The sequence below is a fragment of the Ictalurus punctatus genome, chromosome 11 (genome assembly GCF_001660625.3).
Source record: "Ictalurus punctatus breed USDA103 chromosome 11, Coco_2.0, whole genome shotgun sequence".
NCBI classification, from domain to species: domain Eukaryota; kingdom Metazoa; phylum Chordata; class Actinopteri; order Siluriformes; family Ictaluridae; genus Ictalurus; species Ictalurus punctatus.
In genome coordinates this window covers 12,393,766-12,415,271 of record NC_030426.2, presented here as the reverse complement: position 1 = coordinate 12,415,271, position 21,506 = coordinate 12,393,766, and the positions used below count along the sequence as shown (strand labels likewise).

General features: G+C 38.4%; 1 protein-coding gene across 1 annotated transcript in view; it reads right to left on the bottom strand.

The window, feature by feature from the left end:
• Positions 1 to 10,529, bottom strand: part of grm2a (glutamate receptor, metabotropic 2a) — a 29,936-nt gene extending 19,407 nt beyond the window's left edge. The window contains exon 1 of the mRNA XM_017480418.3: positions 9,897 to 10,529. Within this exon, the coding sequence (XP_017335907.2) occupies positions 9,897 to 10,406 (510 nt within the window). The 5' untranslated portion in view covers positions 10,407 to 10,529. The remainder of the gene's footprint in view (positions 1 to 9,896) is intronic.
• Positions 10,530 to 21,506: the final 10,977 nt, after the last annotated feature.

The window sequence follows — 21,506 nt, the reverse complement described above, 5'->3', positions numbered from 1 at the left end:
TAAAACTGATATGGAAATGAAAGACACAAAGAAGCTCCTATACGAAGACAGAAAAAGCCACAAGAGAAGAAGACAGAGACCTGAAAAGAAAATGGAAGCAAGAGTGAAAGATAGGGAAATGATAAGAATATGGGAAAAAGAGGAGAGAGAGAGAGAGAGAGAGAGAGAGAGAGAGAGAGAGAGAGAGAGAGAGAGAGAGAGAGAGATGGGGAAAATAGCTTCAGTCTGATTGTAGTGTGGTGACTGGGGTTTTGAAGATTTTCTCTACATGAAAAGCCCATCCTCTTGTCCCTGTGGAGTAGTTACTGTCTTCCCTTCTGCAATATTTCAGTATTTATACCGCAGGATTACATATACTGAACAGCAGACACACACATGTGCAAATATGGATGTACACGTACTTGCGTACACATTCATTCTGAACAGACCAGAATGCAAACAACTACAACAACAACAAACAAACAAAAAAACAACCATAAACAAACATACACTGAGAAATATATATAAAGCACATTAAAAAGCAGATTAAAAAAAAAGAAGAGATGCCAATTTCACCGGAAGTACCTCTAATGGGAAAGTACAAATCAATGTGAGCTAGTTAGCCAGCTAGCCGACGTGCTATAAAGTAAGTGTGACTTCTTCTGGCTCTATTTATGCTAATGGAGCAAAAATAAACAGAACATTTGCCCATATTGTGTCCAAAATTTCACTTACTCAATATTCATTTCTTGTTTATAGAACTGTTGTATAAAAACAATATCGCTCTCGCAATCATGCGATTCGGCCGTAGCTGTAATCATAGCCGTACCGATTTTCAGTATAACTGCACAAATTAATAAATACTGAGAGTGTTAATGTCACATTCAGTATTTATGATATCAGGGATTGTGGCAAAATACAATATATTTCAAAAAGTATGTGGACACCTACGTACTGCACGTCCCATTCCAAATCCATGAGCATTAATACTGAGTTGTTCCTCTTTGATGCTTTAACAACCTTCACACATCTGGGAAGGCTTTCTTCTAGATTTTGGAGCGTAAGAATTTTGGCTGTGGGATTTGACCATTCAGCTACAAGAGCATTAGTGAAGTCAGGCACTGATGTCAGGCATGGTGCCTGGTGTCCAGCCGACATTCCAATTCATACAACATGAAGATGTTCTGTGGGGTTGAGGTCAGGGCTCTGAGCAAGAGACATGATTTCTTCCACAACAGCCTAGGCAAATTATGTGTTCATGGCTCTCACTTTGTGTATACCCTTAGTTCCAGTGAAAGGTAATCTTAAAGCTACAGATTACACAGACATTCTAGACAATTATGTGCTTCCAACTTTGTGGTAACAGTTTAGGGAAGACCCACATATGGCTATGAGGGTCATGTGTCCATATAATTTAGCACTGTCAGGTTTGAAACCCAGTTTGTCTCAACACATGGCAAATATATTACCAAAAGACCACTTAAGAGCCATTACTAATACACTTCAGTTTCATTCAAAATTGAACAAGCAATTTCTTAGCTTAATTTAAGTACTGTCTAGTACTGTCTGTTTACTGTCTGTTTCAGATGAATCGAAAATGCCACAGCCATCTGAGGCTGGTAGCCAAGGAACCAAAACTCACTCGGCTCTCAGGGTGGGAGGGATGGCACGCTCTCTCCCTTGTCAATTACAGAAATATTAGCCAATCACGTTGAGCTCATGTATACGAAAGAGAGTAGATAGAGAACAGTTTAGCCTTAACCCTCGCCACTTGGGCATATGATATGCTGTCAAGCAATAGGTGAAAGCTGACTTGTGGATGGAAACTGGCAGGTGAGCAGATTGGGGAGGAAATGGGGGAAAGTGCATGCATCCAGTTAAAAAAAAAGTCATTTCCAAATTGGTTTGAATTTACCCCTTATCAGAAAACCCTATTCCTTGAAAGGGTCACTGCAAGACACTCAAGCCTGAGGTGGAATGCATGTCCAGACTGTAATATCAAATGAATATGTGTGGCATAGGCCACCCCGCCGCAGCACATACATCCTGTAAGGTTACCCCATTGAATAAAGCCTTTGAGGAGGAAATCTCCCTAGTGGAATGATCCCTTATGCCCAGAGGCATAGCGAGACCACATGCCTCATAAACGATAGAGATTGCTTCCACTACCCAATTAGACATGCGCTGCTTCGACACAGCATCACCTCTACAGTCATCACCAAAGCAGACCAGCAACTGCTCCGACTTACGCCACTGGTCAGAGTGGTGGATGTAAGTACAGAGAGCCCTTACTGGACACAGTAGGTACAATTTCTTTTGTTCCGGTGTGAGGAACAGCAACACTACTAGCTGGGCAGCAGACATAGGCACTTTAGAAATATAACCAGCCTAGGATATAGGAAGACCTTGGCTAATCCATGGGCAAAGTCAAGGCAGAAAGGGGCAATGGAGAGAGCTTGTAGATCTCTTACTCAGTTGAGAGATGTCAGGGCCAGCAGAAGAGCTACCTTTAGAGTCAGAAGCTTCTCTGAGGCTGACACTAAGGGCTCAAATGGGGCACCTGACAGACCTTCCAGGATTACAGAAAGGTCCCAGGAAGGTATGCGTGGTCTGCATATGGGCCTCAGCTGCCTGACACCATGCATAATCCTCAATGTTAGAGGATGTTGCCCCATAGAGGCTCCATCAGTAGGCTCGTGGCTGGCCGAAACAGTGGCTCCGTAGACCCTGATTGTAAAAGCAGACAACCCTGCTGAGAAACTTCCTTGTAAGAACTCCAGGACTGTAGCTATTGCACAGTTTACTGGGTCTAACTGACATTCCTCACACCATGAAACAAAAGTCGCCACTTGAGCGCATACAGTTTTCTCATGGATGGTGCTCTAACGTTCAACATAGTCTCTACAACCTCAGTTGAGTGATCGGTATCTATGAGCTGGTGCCCCTCAGGGGCCAGACCCACAGTTTCCATAGTTCTGGCCGAGAGTGGTCAATCAACCCTCTGGCTTGGGACAGTAGATCCCTGAGAATGGGAATTTCCCACAGAATGCTGTCTAGCAGAGATATTATCTCTGAGATCTTTGAGCTGGCCAAGAAGGTGCTACTAGCAGCAAATTGTGGGAGCAGAGCGATTGAGGGAAAAGTGTACAGATGTGACCTCGGCCACATGTGCACCATGGCGTCCAGCCCGGATGGTGCAGGAGGAGGCGAACCACAGCGGGCAGTGTGTTGACTTTTCGGAGGCGAACACATCCAATTCTGCTTGTCCGAACTTCTGCTATATGGCTCCACCACTCGTGGCTGGAACCTCCAATCCCTGGCCTCAGACCCTGCCTCGACAGGATTTCTGCCCCCACAATCCAGTTGCCCCACATTCTACATTGCACTCACTGACAAAAACTTTCCCTCTGCCAAGGGAAGAATTAGTTGCGCCTGCCTGAAAGGGGGGGCGTGAACGTAACCCTCCCTGGTGGTTGATATCTGAGACCACTGCTGTGTTGTCTGTAACAACTAACACATGGTGACCTCTCAATTGAGGAAGAAAGAATTTCAGTGCTAGAGAAATGGACCACATTTCTAGGCAATTTATATGCCACACCAGATGAGGGCCACTCAAGAGACCATGAGCTGGACAGCCATCTAAGACCATGCCCCAGCCCATGAGGGAGGTGTCTGTCATTACCATGTTGCGATAAGGAGATGCCCCGAGAGTGTGACCAGAGACCTGAGTCACCTTTGACTGCGTGTTAGAAGTCAAAAGAATGGTCCAAAATATTAAGAGAAGAGATCATTGCCCTTCATGAACAAGGAACAGAATACAAAAAGATAGCAAAGGCACTAAATGTTCCTAGAGACACCGCTGGAAGCATTGTTTGCAAGTTCAAAGTTAAGTGAACATGGTTACACTGCTTGGACAGGACAGAAAAAGGAAGCTATCAATGGCTGCAACCAGATTTCTGAGAAGGCAAGTTGTGAAAAACCCACGAGTGACTGCAAAAGACCTGCCGCAAGACTTGGTGGCAACAGGCACTGAGGTTTCAGTGAGCACAGTAAGGTGCATACTAAACTCAGAAGGTTTCCATGCCAGAACTCCAAGCCATACAACACTACTGACCCAAAAGCACTAGAAAAGTTGGCTCAAAATCATATAAATAAGCCACAGAAATGTGGGATTTTGTTCTGCGGAGCGATGAAACAAAACTGGAACTTTTCGGCATGATGGCTCAGCGGTATGTCTGGAGAAAGAAGAATAAAGCATACTCTGAATAGAACTCTCTGCCCACATTCAAGCATGGTGGTTGGTCGGTGATGCTCTGGGGCTGCTTTCATCCTCTGGCTCTGGAAACCTGCAGTATGTGGAAGGTAAGATGGATTCATTGAAGTATCAGGAAATCCTAGGAGAAAACTTAATGCCATCTGTAAGGAAGCTGAAGCTTGGGCATCATTGGACCTTCCAACAGGACAATGATCCTAAGCATACCCCAAATTCAACCAAGGCTTGGTTGCAGAAGAAGTCCTGGAAGATTCTACTGAGCCATCACAGATCCCAGAGAATCTCTGGTGGAATTTGAAGAAGGTGGTTGCAGCACGCAAACCCAAGAATATTACTGAACTGGAGACCATTGCTCATGAGGAATGATTGAAAGTATATATTTTTCATCTTGTTTGCAGCAGGTCATAAGAGCAAAAGGGTGCTCTACTAAGTAATAAAGATGCTTGCCATGAAGGGATTGAATAATTTTGAGACTGGAGAAGTCATTATAAGTTGCATTTTCAGTTGAATTTGGGGAAACCACTTGAAGCATTCTATTTCAATTGCGTTTGTTTGATTTGTTCTTTGCAAACGGCTGAAAGTCTGGAAACTTTGACAAAAAACCTGATTTGCAATGGGGGTTGAATCATTTTGATTACAACTGTATCTGAAAATAAGACGGATTCATCGTTCATCAAACCCACCCTCACTCACCTCACTGTCATGAAAGCTTCTAAAACCTTGCGCTGTTCACATTTTCTTATAAATAAAGCAATAAAACATGGACAAACTATAGAAACCCTACACAGCCTGCAGCAATGTTTTCTATACAAGTCAACTGAGCTAATAAAGGGATGCAGTCAGTGCTGTCAATGAAGTTTCAGCTTTATAGGGATTGCAAAGGACTGCCATGTTGAATGAGTGTCTGTCTGGGTCTGCACATTATATCATATCATCTCACCAAGCCCTCTATGAATGCCTCTTCACAGCACAAAAACCAAGAGTGCAAGACAATTTGTGTATGTGTGTGTGTGTGTGTGTGTGTGTGTGTGTGTGTGTGTGTGTGTGTGTGTGTGTGTGTACATGGTATAACATTAAACAAACAAACAAGACACCTGGGGTCTTTTTTTAAAATCAACATTACATAAGCATAGTTTTGTGCATAACCTGTGCATACGCATGTTCCTTTGCATAGAATGTGATTTATGGGCAATCATGGGTAAACTGATTATAAGTAGCTCCCATCCCACTTATTGTCAAATAATATCAGCATAATTGACAGCATAATTAATGATTTCACTGTTTACAAGGTGCAGACAGGTGACACAGATTAAATGTAAAGTAAACTGCAAGCTATAGACTGGGTCAAGCTTTCCTTGAAGATTTGGCACATGCAGCTTTGCACAGGAAAGAATGTGTTTTAAAGAAGCACAAAAAATTGTTTTCTGAGAGTACTCAGTGGCTCATCATTCAATTTCATTTGCCCAGTGCAATTTTAGTTGATCTCTGTTCTAGGGTTTTTAGCTATCGGCACATTTCAGTGAGAAATTGGAGACAGGTCTGGCATTGTACAACCAACTATGAGCTGCGTAATGCATTCATATTGCTCATGCTGTAATACATAATATTTCCAAACAAAGCAGCAGAAAAACAACAATAATAATGGGTTTTCACACCATCACAGGTTTTCTAAATGCAGTTATTGTAAATTAATTCACTAATGAGTGTGTGTGTGTGTGTGTGTGTGTGTGTGTGCGTATGTCCTGCCTCTGCTCACTTCTTAACCCTCTCCAGGTCTGAGTCTCTAAAAAAGTGAGAGGTTGTTGTGTCAGCATTCAGACCACTGGAGCGTATCACGAGACTCACAACCTTATAAACGAGTTATTAAAACTACATATAACAGTAATGGAGGAACACCACAGAATGTAGCAAAGTAAAAGTACATTTCCATGATGAAAAATTAACTTCAGTAAGAGTACAAGTATGGCCAGTGAAACCTACTCTTAAAAAAGTTACTGAAATAAATGTAACAAAATAAATGTAGTGCGTTACTACCCACATCTGTACACCACTGCACTGCACATATGCGCAAGCTATTTTTAATCTGATTGAGAAAATAGTCACATTCAAGTGTTTACATGGCAATTTTTTTTCCTATTTACTGTATTATTTCAGATCTATACCAATCATTTCAATCCGACCGAAAATTTCATTCGGATCGAGCTCAATCAGATTGACTGAGGTGTTTACATGAAGGCTTTTCAATCACCGCTTGAGCTATAAATCCGATTACTAACAGATTGTTTGGTTGTATGTAAATGTACCTATTGTGCAGGATTTATCAACATCCACTTGGGTACAGCTGTGCATGTGCACATGCTATAAATGCCTGTTCTTATGCGTGCTGATGCACAAAATTAGAACTTTAGAACCCATGAAAGGAAACCTAATAGAAACTCCCTTGTGCCGTGTTCATTTAGCCATTCAATGTGAGAGTTTTTCTATAGAGAAGACCTTTTTATGACAGACTATAAGATTAAACTTTTTTTAGAAAGTCATTATCATGCAAGCTATTATTTAAAATATTTTTGATGGACTAGCAAACCAAACAGCAGGGACAAGAGATAGTTAAACTAAACTGCTGTGATTTTTGGTGATAAATGAAAGTGCTTTACTGGATTACAGCCCCTGCTTTAAAGCCACTGAACAACAGATGAAGATAGTGTTCTCGAGGAGTCAACTAACCATACATGCGCGTTTACATGTATTTATTAATGTTGATATAGCTCAAACCTGACAAGATGATTGTATTCAAATTATCCTGAACATTCACCCAATTAGTGTTTCTCCTGTTTCCATGTCTCTTTCTCACTGCACTGAACAGAGTAATCAAACTGTCAGCATTTATCCTGTCACCTTGCTTTAAAGCTAAGATCTGCAGCATGACTTGTCAGAGATGACACTCACCAAACCGTTGGCAGAAAAATAGATGGGTTGAACATACGGAGAAGAGAATTTCAATTTGATCATGCATAGCTTCATATCATCATCATGCATTTATTATCCTGAATACATTACATGTTTTTTATATTAATATATTATTTTATATACTGAACCTACCCGGGATTCAATGATTGTTATATTTAAATATGTGAGTTCTTATTATAATTAGCCCCCATAATTACACTAAATAGTGTAGTACAGTACTATTTCCAAATGTATAAATGCTTTGAGTGTCTATATCACAGTATACTGTAAGTTACTTTATGACCTATCCATGTACTTCTAAACTTTTGACTACAGTTGGACAAAAAGTAAACTTACTATTGTTTTGAAGAATAATTGATGATACATGTAATACACTAGCCATGAACCTTATTAAAGGCAAACCTAGCCTAGCATGCATAACTAACTTCTGTTTACTGGTTAGTTTCATGAGTTCAGGACACCTTTTATATTTACGAAGCACATCCAACATATTCAAATGCAAGTGTTGGCCAAAATATTATATGCTGGAATCATGCTGAATTTGTGTACATGAGAATGCAATAAATAATTTTAATGTGTACCTAATATACGTAGATCTTTTAGTATAGTAGGTAAAATATTTAGAAACAAAAGTTTCATAACTGTATTTTAATTAGTATTATTAGTCTAAATGTAAACAGCCCACTTTGCCCTTTTCTAAGTATTAAACATACTTAGACATAATGCAATATTAAAAGTAAACTGTGAGTGTTATTAATAATTAGTGGGGGGGGGGGGGGGGGTTGTGTGTGATAATATACTTTTTTTTGCACACTTCAGTTAACTTGTGAATAGCTTGTGAATTGATTAACTACAGGGTAAATTTTTGACCAAATAATGCTTTTTGAACAGTTATAATTAAAGAGAATTACAATCAGTCATAGCTTCACATCTGCAGTGTGTACTATTAATCATCTCTGCCAATTTTACTCTTTAAAGCTTTAAATTCTCTTAAGATTTGTATGCGCTTTCAATGTGGAGCAGCTGAAACACATAATGTAGACCTTCAACAATTGTCTCAACCTTGTCTTTAAAAGACTACTGACATTTTGGCAGTATATATAAGATATGGCACTATAAGACAACAATAAAAAAATAAACAATCACCACCCATAAAAACCCTGAGTTTTTCGTAAATGAAAAAATTAAAGTTTAAATATTCTCTACATCAAGTTTCCACTTGACTCCAGGGCTGGGCGTTCTATTATCACTACTTCCTCTATAGTTGTGAATTATTTGATTACTTCTTTGGATAACAGCATTATACAGCCTTTTTCATTGACTTGTTGTCACAGTTGATTACTTCCTGCTGGTGCATAGATTTATCATTGGCAACTTCCAAATGTATTTACTAGCTAAATCACAAACATATGAAGGAAAAAGCAAGACTTTTATTGTCATATATACAATGTGCAATTCTTTGCATTTCCACACTTTTTAGGAAGCTGATCAGAGCGCAGGGTCAGCTGATGCGGATAGGGACCGTGCTCAAGGGCGAAACAGTGGCAGCTTTTCCCATCATCGCTCAGTTCTCTAATGTTAGTGCCTGTTCTCAGTTCAGCCCTTGTTTAGTATGTCAATTTTTATAACCTGAATGCTTTCTTTCCTCTTAAAGTGTTATGGATTTTACTCATCTGCTAATGAGACTTATATCCTCGTTCCTATGTAAATCTGTTTTTTTTCCTTGATTCCCTTTCTCTTTTGATAATTAATCTGGCTGCTTGGAAACATGACAATGATTGTAGGTTTGCCCTTAATAAAGACTGAGTTTGTGCATGTGTCCTGCATCATCAGCTTGCACGTTGCATTGTTTTTTTAGTTGTTTATATATATATATATATATATATATATATATATATATATATATATATATATATATATATATATATATATATGTTTGCAATATTTTCTAATGAAGGAATGTGCTGTCAGATGCTATGCCAATAAACAAAGTTGTCCTGCATGGATCCAATTTAGGTTGTAATCTTTTTTTAAAAAATACTGCATCATTGTTTACCAGTTATTTTCATCTCTCTGCATTTAGCTATTAATAGATGGGAGTTTGCCTTTGATACAACTCAAAAGTTACTCTTGATCTAGATGGTGGTAAAACTAAATATGATGTTCTTTCCACTGAAAAAAAAGAGCTGCATTAATAACCATATTTGTACTTTAGTTAGCATGTACAGTGATTGGGTGTCACGCTGTAGATATGGTAGGTATTTAGCTTGATGATGAAAATTCTGTTAAAATTTTATGAACAATCTTGGCCATAAAGACAGAAACAAAGCTTGTTTACAAATGTTCTGTTTAAATGCTCATTAAGTCACTGTTCTCTCACACGTTTTGATTATCATGAGGTATAATTTACAGTTACTGCTCCTTCTGTAGTTACCAAGTTCATTAGTAGTGGTAAATACTGTAGTTAGTATTGTGCTTTATCTTGGCTTTCTCACAGAGAGCTCATCATGTGACTATATTCTGAAGGATTCAATTCACTGTAATGATGGCCTGAGCTCAATGCATTTTGAGTTCTAAATAAAAGAAATTAATTGAACACCACCCTTGAATGAATATTAAAAAGTTATTCAAAAGGACCTGACATAGTTTTATAGTAAATAGTAAATATAAATTGTACCTGTATGGACACATCGCTGTAGGACCCACCAATGACTCCAGAGATGGCAGGGGGAACATCATCATGAATGGCATAGGATCCATCTGGACACGTGTATTCACTGTCATCCACCTTGGTCAGAACAGCCCGCACAAATTCCAGTGACTGTTCCAGCGCATAGGTGTCCTTTGAACATGTGTCCAGAATGTGAGCACCTAGCGTGACACCGGGCAAGATCCGATTATCTCTATTGATCTCATCTAGTGCTAGCAACATGGCCTCCAGTCTCTGTATCCCTCTTTGGGCATTGATGCGACCACAGTCCTCTGCTCCTTCACCTTTCTGATGGACTGGAAAGAGTCCACCAATCACCAGATCCCCCTCTATGAGGATCTCCTTCTTGGTGGTGTCAGTGTTGTAGCCAGATACTTCAAGAGCCTGCAGGATCCTAGCTATAAGCAGCAACAGGAAGAGGAGATGGAATGGCCAGGAATGTCCTTGAGCTTGGAGGCAAAGGAACCTCCTAGCCATTGTAGCCAAATACAGAGCAGGATTCTCAGCTTTTTTCTTTCTGTGTCAGTTCTCACTGTCCAGCAAGTGGAGCAGTGCTGGAAGATGCTATGTTTGTGGTCAGGCACAGGTGAGCTCCAGTGTCAATGCCAACTTCAGCTCATTGAACGTGTGGCTGTCTGAGACTGTAGATCAAGAAGAGAGAAGTTTGAATAGAAGTGTTGAAAGACAAAAGTAACACCATTTTCACGTAGTTGTGTTTAGAGGATAGTGGAGACTTAGTCTAGAAATAACCTAGTTTCATCACAGTGTGAAAGAACTTGTTCAGTGTTAATTAACAGAATCTCATAGAAATGTGTTATGTAGGTGCATGTGTGTTTCTGGCTCTGCTCTCTAGGGACAATGTAACTACTGTAGTGTAAAGCTTGTTTGCTTTAGCCTGAAATTGTGAAGAACCTTATCATCCAATAATTATCAAGCCAACAGCTGCTGGACAGGAAAACACACAATAATACAGTGAGTTCCACTCTTCACATGTCATACAAAGAAGGAATATATAAATTAATTAATACATTAGATAAAAAGTAATCAGTAAATCCACAATTAATAATTCCTGCATATAAAAAGTAGTGTGTTTGGAAGATTTGAGAAAAAGAAGCCTTTTCTGAGAGCATCCTACAAAACGCAGCACTTGAACTTTTTATTAAGCATGACTGGAACTACAATTGGATTGGTTTGTTGTGGACAGATGGACAGACCAAAATTAAACTTTACGGCCATGAACAGAGTTGCCATATTTGATGGAATACGGAGACTGCATACAAGGAAAAGAACCTGATAATATGTCCACTGTAAAATATGGTGGTGGATAACTGAAGCTTTGGGGTTGTTTTGCAGCTGGTGCTCCAGGGGTATATTTAGCCTAAAACTGGCTACCACTGCCAAGAGGTTAAGACTTGGCAATATATCAATCTTTTTTTAACAAGGGACTATCCTTAAACATACATCCAAATCAACAGAATTGTTTACACGAACAAAAAATATATTTGTTTGACAATGGGCATCTCAGGTTCCAGGTTGGAACCTTATTTAAAATATGTAGCCTGAATTGGAGATGCGCAAACTTAAGAATACATAAGAAAGCTTGAAATGTTTTGCATGGAGAAATGGATCAAGTTCCCTCTACAAGTGCTCAAAATTAAACATTACAGGAAGTGGCTCAGTGCCGTTATTTACCAGATGTTGATTTTGTAACTTTGAAATACCCCAAATGTAAATTGTTTATATTTTACATATCCACACTATTTAGAGTTTCAAACATATTCATAGATGTATTTTGTCACATTTCTGACAGTTTTTCCCAGAAATGAGCAGATAATATCCAAAATAAGACTAAAACAGCTTCACAAGCAGCACAGTGGTTAGAACTGCTAGAATTGCTCTTCCAGGATCCAGGTTCGATTGTCCTGAGCTCAGATTTTCTCATGCTCTCCCTGAGTTCACATGGGTTTCTTCCTGGTTCTCCAGTTTCCTCCACACAACATGCATGTAGGTGAATTTGTACATTCTTGTACATGTACTTTTTTGTTTGTTTTTTATTTTTAATAAATTTGCAAAGATTTCAAACAAACCTCTTTCAAGTTGTCATAATGGGGTTGTTTGTAGAATTTTGAGGAAAATAATGAATTTAATCCACTTTGGAATAAGGCTGTAACATAACAAAATGTGGAAAAAGTGAAGCGCTGTGAATACTTTCTGGATGCACTGTATACTTGAAAGTGAAAGCACAGTATGAAGGCCATATTAATGTTTCAGACTGTAGCTACCAGAGTGATGACACTTGCTAAAGCACATACATACTATAGCTATATATATACTATAGCACATACATATATATATATTTTCCAGGACTAAAGTGTTTGAGAATTTTAAAACTAGTGCTTCTACATTAGCAAACATCAATCATTATATTCCTGTTTTAACAACAGTTAACAACCCACTCCATCTCACCATCCATCAATTCTGGCTAATTTATCATTCACCACCACACCACACATACCAAACAACATTCCAGAAGCAAGGGTGTGTCTGAGAGAGACAAACAGTGAGATATGTATGACGTGCTGTGCATCTTCATCTTTGTGAGACCTAACCATGAACTCATTAGGGTTTTCTCCCTTCTCTTTGTTTCCATGGAAACTTGTCAGGCAAGCGGGAGGGGAAGAGAGAGGGCTGGAGAAAGAAAGATGGATGAGCAGAGGATGAGAAGGCCAATCTGGTCAATGAACATAGAAATGGAGTCCATTGGGGATTCTAGGATGCCTTGTGAAAATTGGCTGTATCTTTTTGCAGCATGCATCTCCTGAACTGTCTCTGTGAATGGCTCATGTACGCTTCAATTCAGAATTTTAAACAGTATATAAGCTCAGTTTGTTCACAAAATAGATTTACAGGATAATACGCAATAGTACTCCCTTTACAGACTAGAGAGTGGCATTTATATTTTGCTTGAAGGATGTTTGTGCATTAACAGTGCATTATTTTCTAAAAACTTCTCTTTCTGTCAGGTGTTCTTATGATTTTAAATATCAGAAAAGCAACACTGCTCAGAATTGTTCAAAAGATAAATAATACCCTAGATGACAGATATGCAATTTCTGATACAAATATCAAAGCATTAATATGTTTCTCCTCAAGCCCATTGATGGCTATTACAAACACTAGAACAAATTATTGAGGAATTGAGGAACTGAGGAATTGAATTGATTGAGTATTGAGGAATGCAGCACATGCATTGGTTTAGTGGGTACATAAAGGTGTTTATAAAACTTTTTGATTTTGCTATTTTATTTTGTCCCCAAAAAAGGACAGAATAAAAGCAGACCTAATTTTTGCTAAGCACCTAGCTCTTAGCACATATTTTATATCGTATGTTAGGATATCATAAATGTCATAAATGGTATACAAAAGGTACATTTTATACCACTGCCACAGAAAATACTTGCTTTTTGTTACGTAGCAGGTGCCCATTATTTTCTTATATTGAAACGCATGCAACATAAATTTGTTCTAAATTAATGTTCGTTATGTAAACATGACAGAATATACCCATGATGAAAACCATAATAATGGTTTAAGCACCATTATACCAAAATATTATTGATATGGTGCATGTAAATAATGCATACCTTAAATTATTAATAAGTTACCATGTTAGAACTTATGAACTTTTATGAGAAATTAGGTATATCAAGTGACTTTTTTAAAGATGTCAAAGTGGGCATAACATTTATTTGTAAAGTGACAGTTGTACAGATATATGTGTCATAGTATCAACATTAAAACATGTATTAAAACAAATGGTAACTAGAGAACACCTAGCAAAGATGGGCAGGTGATGTCTTTTGTCACATTTATTTTATTTTATTTTATTTTATAAGATAAGATAAGATAAGATAAGATAAGACAAACTTTATTGATCCCACACTGGGGAAATTCCCTCGTTATAGAAGCTCAATTACACATAAAACAGATACGAAAGAATACACATTAAATAGGAATAGAATTTTAAAAAATTCTGAAAAATATATACAATAGGAATAGAAAAATAAGAATAAAAGTATTAAAAATAATAATAATAATAATGGTAATATGTGCACTATGGCAGCTATGATGACAATTTCTGGTAATGGCAAAATGACAGTTTTGCAAAACAGGGTAAACTGTAATGGAAGTGTATGACATCTGCCATGGCATGTTTATGATGGTGGTTATGTTAGTCCTTTGACACAGGGTTAAGGTTGTACTAAACTGCTCAGTATTACACTACTCAGTGTCACTTCAGAAAGGACGATCACTCTTAACTATTTGATTATGTTCAAACATTTGACATTACATTGTGACAGCCAGCTGATATGGCTTGGATTATCTCATTTGCATCCAGCATTGTAATTAACTTAGAAATATCCATGATTTTTGACATCTTTCTCATTTTGCATTCCTTCCTCACTCCGCTGTGTTCTGCTTCACCAGATGAGCATTTTGATCAAATAGCATTATATTTGACAGCCTCAAAGACTGCCTTGACCAGGTCATCATCGGGAGTAAAAGGAACGCCAGTAAAAATGAACATGGGAATAGAAAAAAAACTGATGGACATATGTAGCAGGAATACATGTGTGGCAGGTGTAGATGTCTAAGGTGTTAATCTGTTTAGGCATTTTCTGTATTATTCTCATCAAGAAGACAGCATTTATATGATAATCATTGCTTTGAGATGTAAATAAGTGTGTGGCTTTTTCATTTAGCGATGCATAAAACCCCAGCAGCAAGGTACCTTACGATGTGTGTGACCTAATATTAAACTCAAATTGCCATCCTGTAGGAACGTTTGCCTAATGTCACATCACCAAACACTTTAAATCTTTCCTTTCATTTTCTTTACAGCAGTATGAATGTCCATTTCACACCATTACACACGTAAGAAATTAATATCCTTTAAATTCCTAAAAATGAGGGCTCCAGTTGAGCTTCATTAAGCTTGTCAACTCAAGCCTGATAGTAATAAATGAAATAACAACATAACGTTATAATAGTATTGGCTTGTTCAGTGTGTGGGTCTATACATAAATCCAGCTGCCACTACACATAATATCTCCTTAAGGATTGCATCTTTGCAATCTCCTTCTTTTTGTGAAACAAGAAAAAAGCATGAAACCAATATTCTATTCATCATGAGCCTGTTAAGACTTTAAGCATATATGTAGAACTGTCTTCACAGTATTGCACTGCCAACTATCATGATATACCAGTTGGGACTCTTTAAAGCTGTGAATTATAAAGTCTTACAAAATAGATGGTAAAAGCTTCAGCCTGATGACCTTTACAAATGGGGTCAGTGTAGTAAGAGAATGATCAAAAATTTAAATGATATTCATGCTGTGGAGAGAAGGCTAGAGCAGCAGTTAATTGGCAGTCAGTGTTTCTCGCTCTAAAATGGAAAAAAAAAAATCAAGATTTAAAATTCTACATAAAATCCTTCATGTTTTTTGGTAGATAAAGATGTGAGCAAAATAAAATACACATATTCAGGCATTGTACACAGATACATAGACTATACAGACTAGGTTTGAGTCATGTAATAAGTAAGTAAGTAAATTTTATTTATGAAGCACATTTAACATAGCGAAGCTGAACAGAGTAAAGAAAAGTAAAATAGAAAACAGATTAAAACCAAATAAAGACAGACAATAAACAATAGTAAAAATTTTGGTTAAAACACCTGGGAGAAGAGATATGTTTTAAGCCTTTTTTTAAAAGTGGCAATAGAAGGTGCAGGGCGGATATCCAGTGGCAATTGATTCCATAAATGAGGGGCGGCAACTGAAAAAGCTCTATCCCCCTTTCTTTTTAACCGGGATCGTGGGACATACAAAAGAAACCTATCAGAAAATCTTACAAATCTGTTAGTTGAATGTGGTGTAAGAAGATCGTTGCGATAGGAAGGAGCTTGATCATTAAGAGTTTTAAAGACAAACAACAGAATCTTAAACTGAATCCTAAAATGGACCAGGAGCCAATGGAGCAATGCTAAATTTGGGGTGATATGATCATATTTCTTTGCCCTGTTCAAGAGCCTTGCAGCTGCATTCTGTACCATCTGGAGACAACCAAGTGATGACTGAGGAAGACCCAAGTACAATGAATTACAATAGTCTAAACGTGAATATTGATTTTAGTCCCTTGACACAATTTTACACAAGTTTACCAGTACTGCCAAACTTTATGCATTTTTCAGAGGAGCTCCACAAAAACATCAGAGTACACTAGTACTCTCAATAAATATGCCAAAAGAGCAGTATTTTTCTTCCGAATTAAATGAGAGATGGCTCTTGCACTTAGTTTTATGACTAATTGCAGGACCACCAGGACGGTTTTGGAGCTTAAGGAAGTAGAATTTTTATCGACATGAGTATTATCGCAGTGCAAGAGCAGTCTTGCTGACGTTATTAGCGACTGTACGAGCTCTCAGAGAGGTGAATGATTAGGCAGTGGAGCAGACACTGAGGCAATAGGCTTTTCCCTGCTGCTACAGTGGAACTCTTCCCTCCCACACTAACCCTATTCAGTATTCATGCTCCAATCACCAGAGAACTACTACTCAATGCAGGGCTTTCCTTTACTCTTCAGAAACCGTGATACATTAAATTACAGAGTTATGCATGTGCAAACTCACTTGCTCACTCATCCTTGTATTTCTAGTGTGTAGTTATGAAAATGCAAGCACACAGAGTACTGTGCAAAAAAACCTTCTGATACCCTCTTGAAACCAAATGTTATTTGCTGAAACAACTCCATATAATCATTAGAATAAACAGAAATAAACATGACTCTCATTTTTCATTGATGCAGTAACTGTTAGATGGGGCAGGGTGTGTGAGGGACATGCACACAAACTCATTGTTTGTAATATAACACTCTATATTTACTGCATAAAGTGGGTAGCATTGCCACCTCATAGCTCGGGAGTCTCCGGTTTTAATCCTGAGCTTGGGTTACTGTCTGTGTGAAGTTTTCCATGTTTTCTTCATGTCCATATTGGTTTCCTCAAGGATCTCTGGCTCCCCAGTACCTCACAAAAACATGCATGTAGGTGAACTGGCTGTTCTAATTACCACTAGTTGTGAATGAATGTGTGAAAGTGTGTGTGGTGCCCTGAGACGGACTGGCATCCCATCCAGGATGCATGCTGATCTCAGATTCAGTGTTCCCAGAATAGGCTCCAGATCCAGCATGACCCTGACAAGGATAAAGCAGTTACTGAAGATGAATGAAAAAATTTATTTAAAAAAAAAAATTAAAAATTGTGTATTATGTTAAAATGGACTGAATGAAAGTGAAGTAAATTCTTCCAAGCTTCATAATGGACTAGGTTGCTGTCCAAGACTTCTGTCCAAGTAAATGATTTAATACCATATAAGGACTTCCACTCCAAATAAGTTTTAATATGTTTGTAGTGTGTTTGGTGAAGTAATAACAGCAAGGTTTTTACCAGTCAGTAATCCTCCCAAAAAATACAACATGACAAATCAAATCCTGCTTATATTCTCTAATTTATATTTTTCCATTTTTCCAGCACTTCTACATTATTTTTGTAATATACCTGAAGACGATGACAGAGCCACCTCCATGACTCACCCTAACCTGCCGACAGGCATCAGCACACTTCTCACCAGCTCTTCTTCTGAGATACTGCTACCCTTATAAACTATTTGTCTTTCTACAAAAAATGTTTACTCTAATGATTCTGACATATTCTTAACAAGGATTTAATGAGATTTCTTCTAGTCCCTTACCAACATAAGCTTTAACTATTGTTCATCGTATGCATAGAGTATTTATTACTGTTTATTCATTTTATTTATTTAATGTTTGTTTACGTTTGTTAATCTCTTTAGTAACCCCTTTATCCCGGTCAGGACTATGGTGAATCCAGAGTCTGTCCTTGGAGGGCTGTAAGTGAGATGGGAACACACAGAGGACAGAGAGGACACAGAGCACCATGTATTCTTTTACACCTTGGGGCAATTTAGAGTCACCAATCTACATACCTGCAAAGTTTTTTTTTTTTGAGGTGGGAGGAAACCAGAGAACCCAGAGGAAACCCAAGTGGACACAGGGAGAACATGCACAGAAACTCCATGCAGAAAGTAACCTGAGCTCAGGATCGAATCATGGACCCTGGAGCTGTGAGGCAACCACCATGCCACCATTGCTCTTTTATAACATTCCTTTTTCATGCAAGACTCTGACTTTATGTTCATTAAAAGCATATATACACCTATTTATTTGTTAAATTTTTCCAATAGTGCATGTGATTTTTTGAATCATGTGCTGCTGGTGGAATTTAAGAAATATGTTGAATGGATGAAGTGCCTCAATAAGACGTTCATCCAGCCATTGTATATATATATATATATATATATATATAGGCTTTCTTGGAAAATGCAGGCATTCTTGTTACTTTTATTGTACGTATTTATTTTTAAAATGTATAGTAGTGCTACGGTATATGTGATTTTCACAAACAAGCACTAAAAGGCTGTCCCCAATTTGCAGAGTACTATATGTTCACTAACACACACAAAAGCTTATATTCTAACTGACATTCTTTCAAGGAAACTCATGCTCGAGGAAATCTGTCCTTTGAGTACTGTTCTGTTCTGTGCCTCTCCCATTGAGAATTTTTTTTAAACCACATGGTTTCTGAAGAAGACTAAGACATGTGAAACCCAAAAATGAGTATGCCACAAGGAGTTAACCTCATTAAGATGGCTTTATTTGCACAATTTCAGCTATTATTGTAGAAATGCTGAATTATTTATACCTGCATACTGCATTATTTACACTTGCTTCTCTAGTTTTATGAGGAAATGTCTTTATGTGTCAAACCCCTTGGGCAATATATGTTCTTATTGACACTTTAAGTATAAAAGTGTTTTGTGAGCTATTTGAGCTAAAAGATGGCCATAGGTTAAATGATTTTGGCTTTCAGTTGTACTGTAAATGCTAGATGTAGATGGATATAGATTTCTCTCCAGGCTGTGAAGCAGAGTTTTCCTAATAAGATTAAAAACACTTCTCAGATTCTTAATGAATGTGCTATCAGGTATGTAATAATAAAATATTCTAATAACTGTTTTTATACCTCAGCTAGGGGGTCTCTTGCCCCTCCCCCTACAGTGCACTATGATTTACTGAAAGACTATTTATTGACGTGACAACCTCGACCCAATCCCCAAAACCAATGGCTAATCAATGACCACTCATAAAGCGAGGGCATTTTTTCCCATCTTGTGAGCAGTTAGAGACATTGGAGTGCAATACAATCATGGCCTGCAGGTTTTAAATGATCTTATAGTTTGATCACAAGTATGTCAAACCAATGAGAGTATGGGAGGGAATTTTCCTGGACAAGGAAGGAGAAACGAGAACAGAAACAGTCATTGCAAAGGCCACTCCAAACAATGGACTTGTGGGATCAGATGATCTTTCTTGGAGATCTCTTTGGGTGAGAAATTTATGAGTTTCATCTACACTCAGCTGCATCAAGAAAACAACCAATTACAAAGTATCATCGAGCCTGAGCACTGCAGCAATTCTGGGATTTTGAAAGTCTTGTCCACTTGGCATTACTGCATATTATCTCAAATTGGCACCACAGTTTTTATATTTGACTTGCATTTTAGTTTATATACGTACTTCAGCTCGCTCTAATGTTAATTTCATATTTACTGATTAATTGTTTAAAGTTCTAGCTTGTTATTCAATTATCCACTAAGAGTTTAAGTAGTTAATTGATCCCATGCATCCATTTTCCGTACTGCTTATCCTACGCAGGGTCATGGGGAGCCTGGTGACTATCCCAGGGGACTCGGGGGACACCCTGGACCTAGTGCCAAGCCTTCACAGGGCACAATCTCACACACACACTACGGAAAATTTATAGATGCCAATCACACTAGGGGAACTGGAGGAGGAAGCCAGGGTACCTGGAGGAAACCCCTGAAGCATGGGGAGGACATGCAAACTCTGCGAGAATCAAACCCACAATCCTGGAGGTGCGAGGCAGGCATGCTAACCACTAAGCCACAGTGCCCACTGCTAATTGACTTATGCAACTTAATTTGTATTAGTGGACAAATGGACCCAAACCATGCCAGCAAAAAACCTTCTACAGCATAACAGAGCCACCAGACCCCCTCACTGTAGGGGTCACCATTAAAGCCTGTACTTTTCTCTTGATGTAGCCAAAATATGCACTTGCCCACTTGTTGAAAATGTGGTGAAGGATTTCTTATCTGACTATGTAATTTTTTCCCAAATATTTGTGCCTAGTTTTTGCACCACTGCACTCTCAAATGTGCAGACCATCTTTGTAATGAAGGGTTCATGTGGTGTCTATTGACAGTCTGATCACCTCCTGCACTGACATTCTCAGTCACCTAAAGAGCATCTGCTATTCTGATATTCCTTGCATAAACACGCTATGGCAAAAGTTATTGCTTTTAACCACAATTTCCAATTTCCCTATTCACTCATGTCCTTCACAAATGTCACTTAATCACTGTTCCTGATGCAGCGCCTGCATATGTTCCCCAGAAATACGTTCCCTCTTTCAAAGTCAATTAGATCTTTTCCTCTTGCTATCTTGATACAAAATTGAGATCAGTGGGATGTTAATTGCCTAATTATATCACACCATACATCTGTCTGGAAGCATCTGCACCCCCCCCCCCCCCCCCCCCCACACACACACACACACACACATTTATTCAGGCATTTCCTTTAATTTGTCACCCAACTGGAGCACCCGATTTCTGATGCAGAGATTAAATAAGTGTAACTTGTCGCTCACTCATGATGTTACTGACTAATCTCAGGAGCTCATAATCTTCTCTGCCACATAGAGATCTTACACTGACATCTTATCTTGGTTCCTTGAGACTCTGTGGCTTAAGATTTGTGGCTGTTGACATGACATAAAAGCTGCTCCTTGCCATCATCAAACTCTTCCTCGTGGGAATCAGTCATCCAGTTTATGCCTCGATGTTGGTCATTTCTCAGAAGAGTCATGTTCCTCTCAGATAAAGAGTCCTTCTTACATGAAGTGTGTGATAACACTTTTGACCACATGAACAGATAAGCTTATGTCCAACTAGCCAGTTTAAGAGATTAAAAAGAACCTCCCTTCCCAAACACACACACACACACACACACACACACACACACACACACACACACACGACTGTGAGTGTCTGCCATGCCGGTGAAGTGATTTCTATTAGGACCAAAGGGGTTGGTACTTCACAACAAGATAAGAGAATGTTCTGCAGCCCCAGTGAAGTTCTGAATTATTTACAGTCAAGAATCTGTGCCCTCTACTGCTGCTTCTCATAGTGTTTAACACTACAGCTTTTAGTCTTTATATATGCTACTAGAGTTGTAACAACAAGATTTATATGCCTTTGCAGGTTTACCAATATAACAATAAACTATTGATAGAATGTTGAGGTTAATCCATAACATCGCCTTCATTTAATGACTTGTTGTTTTGTTGTG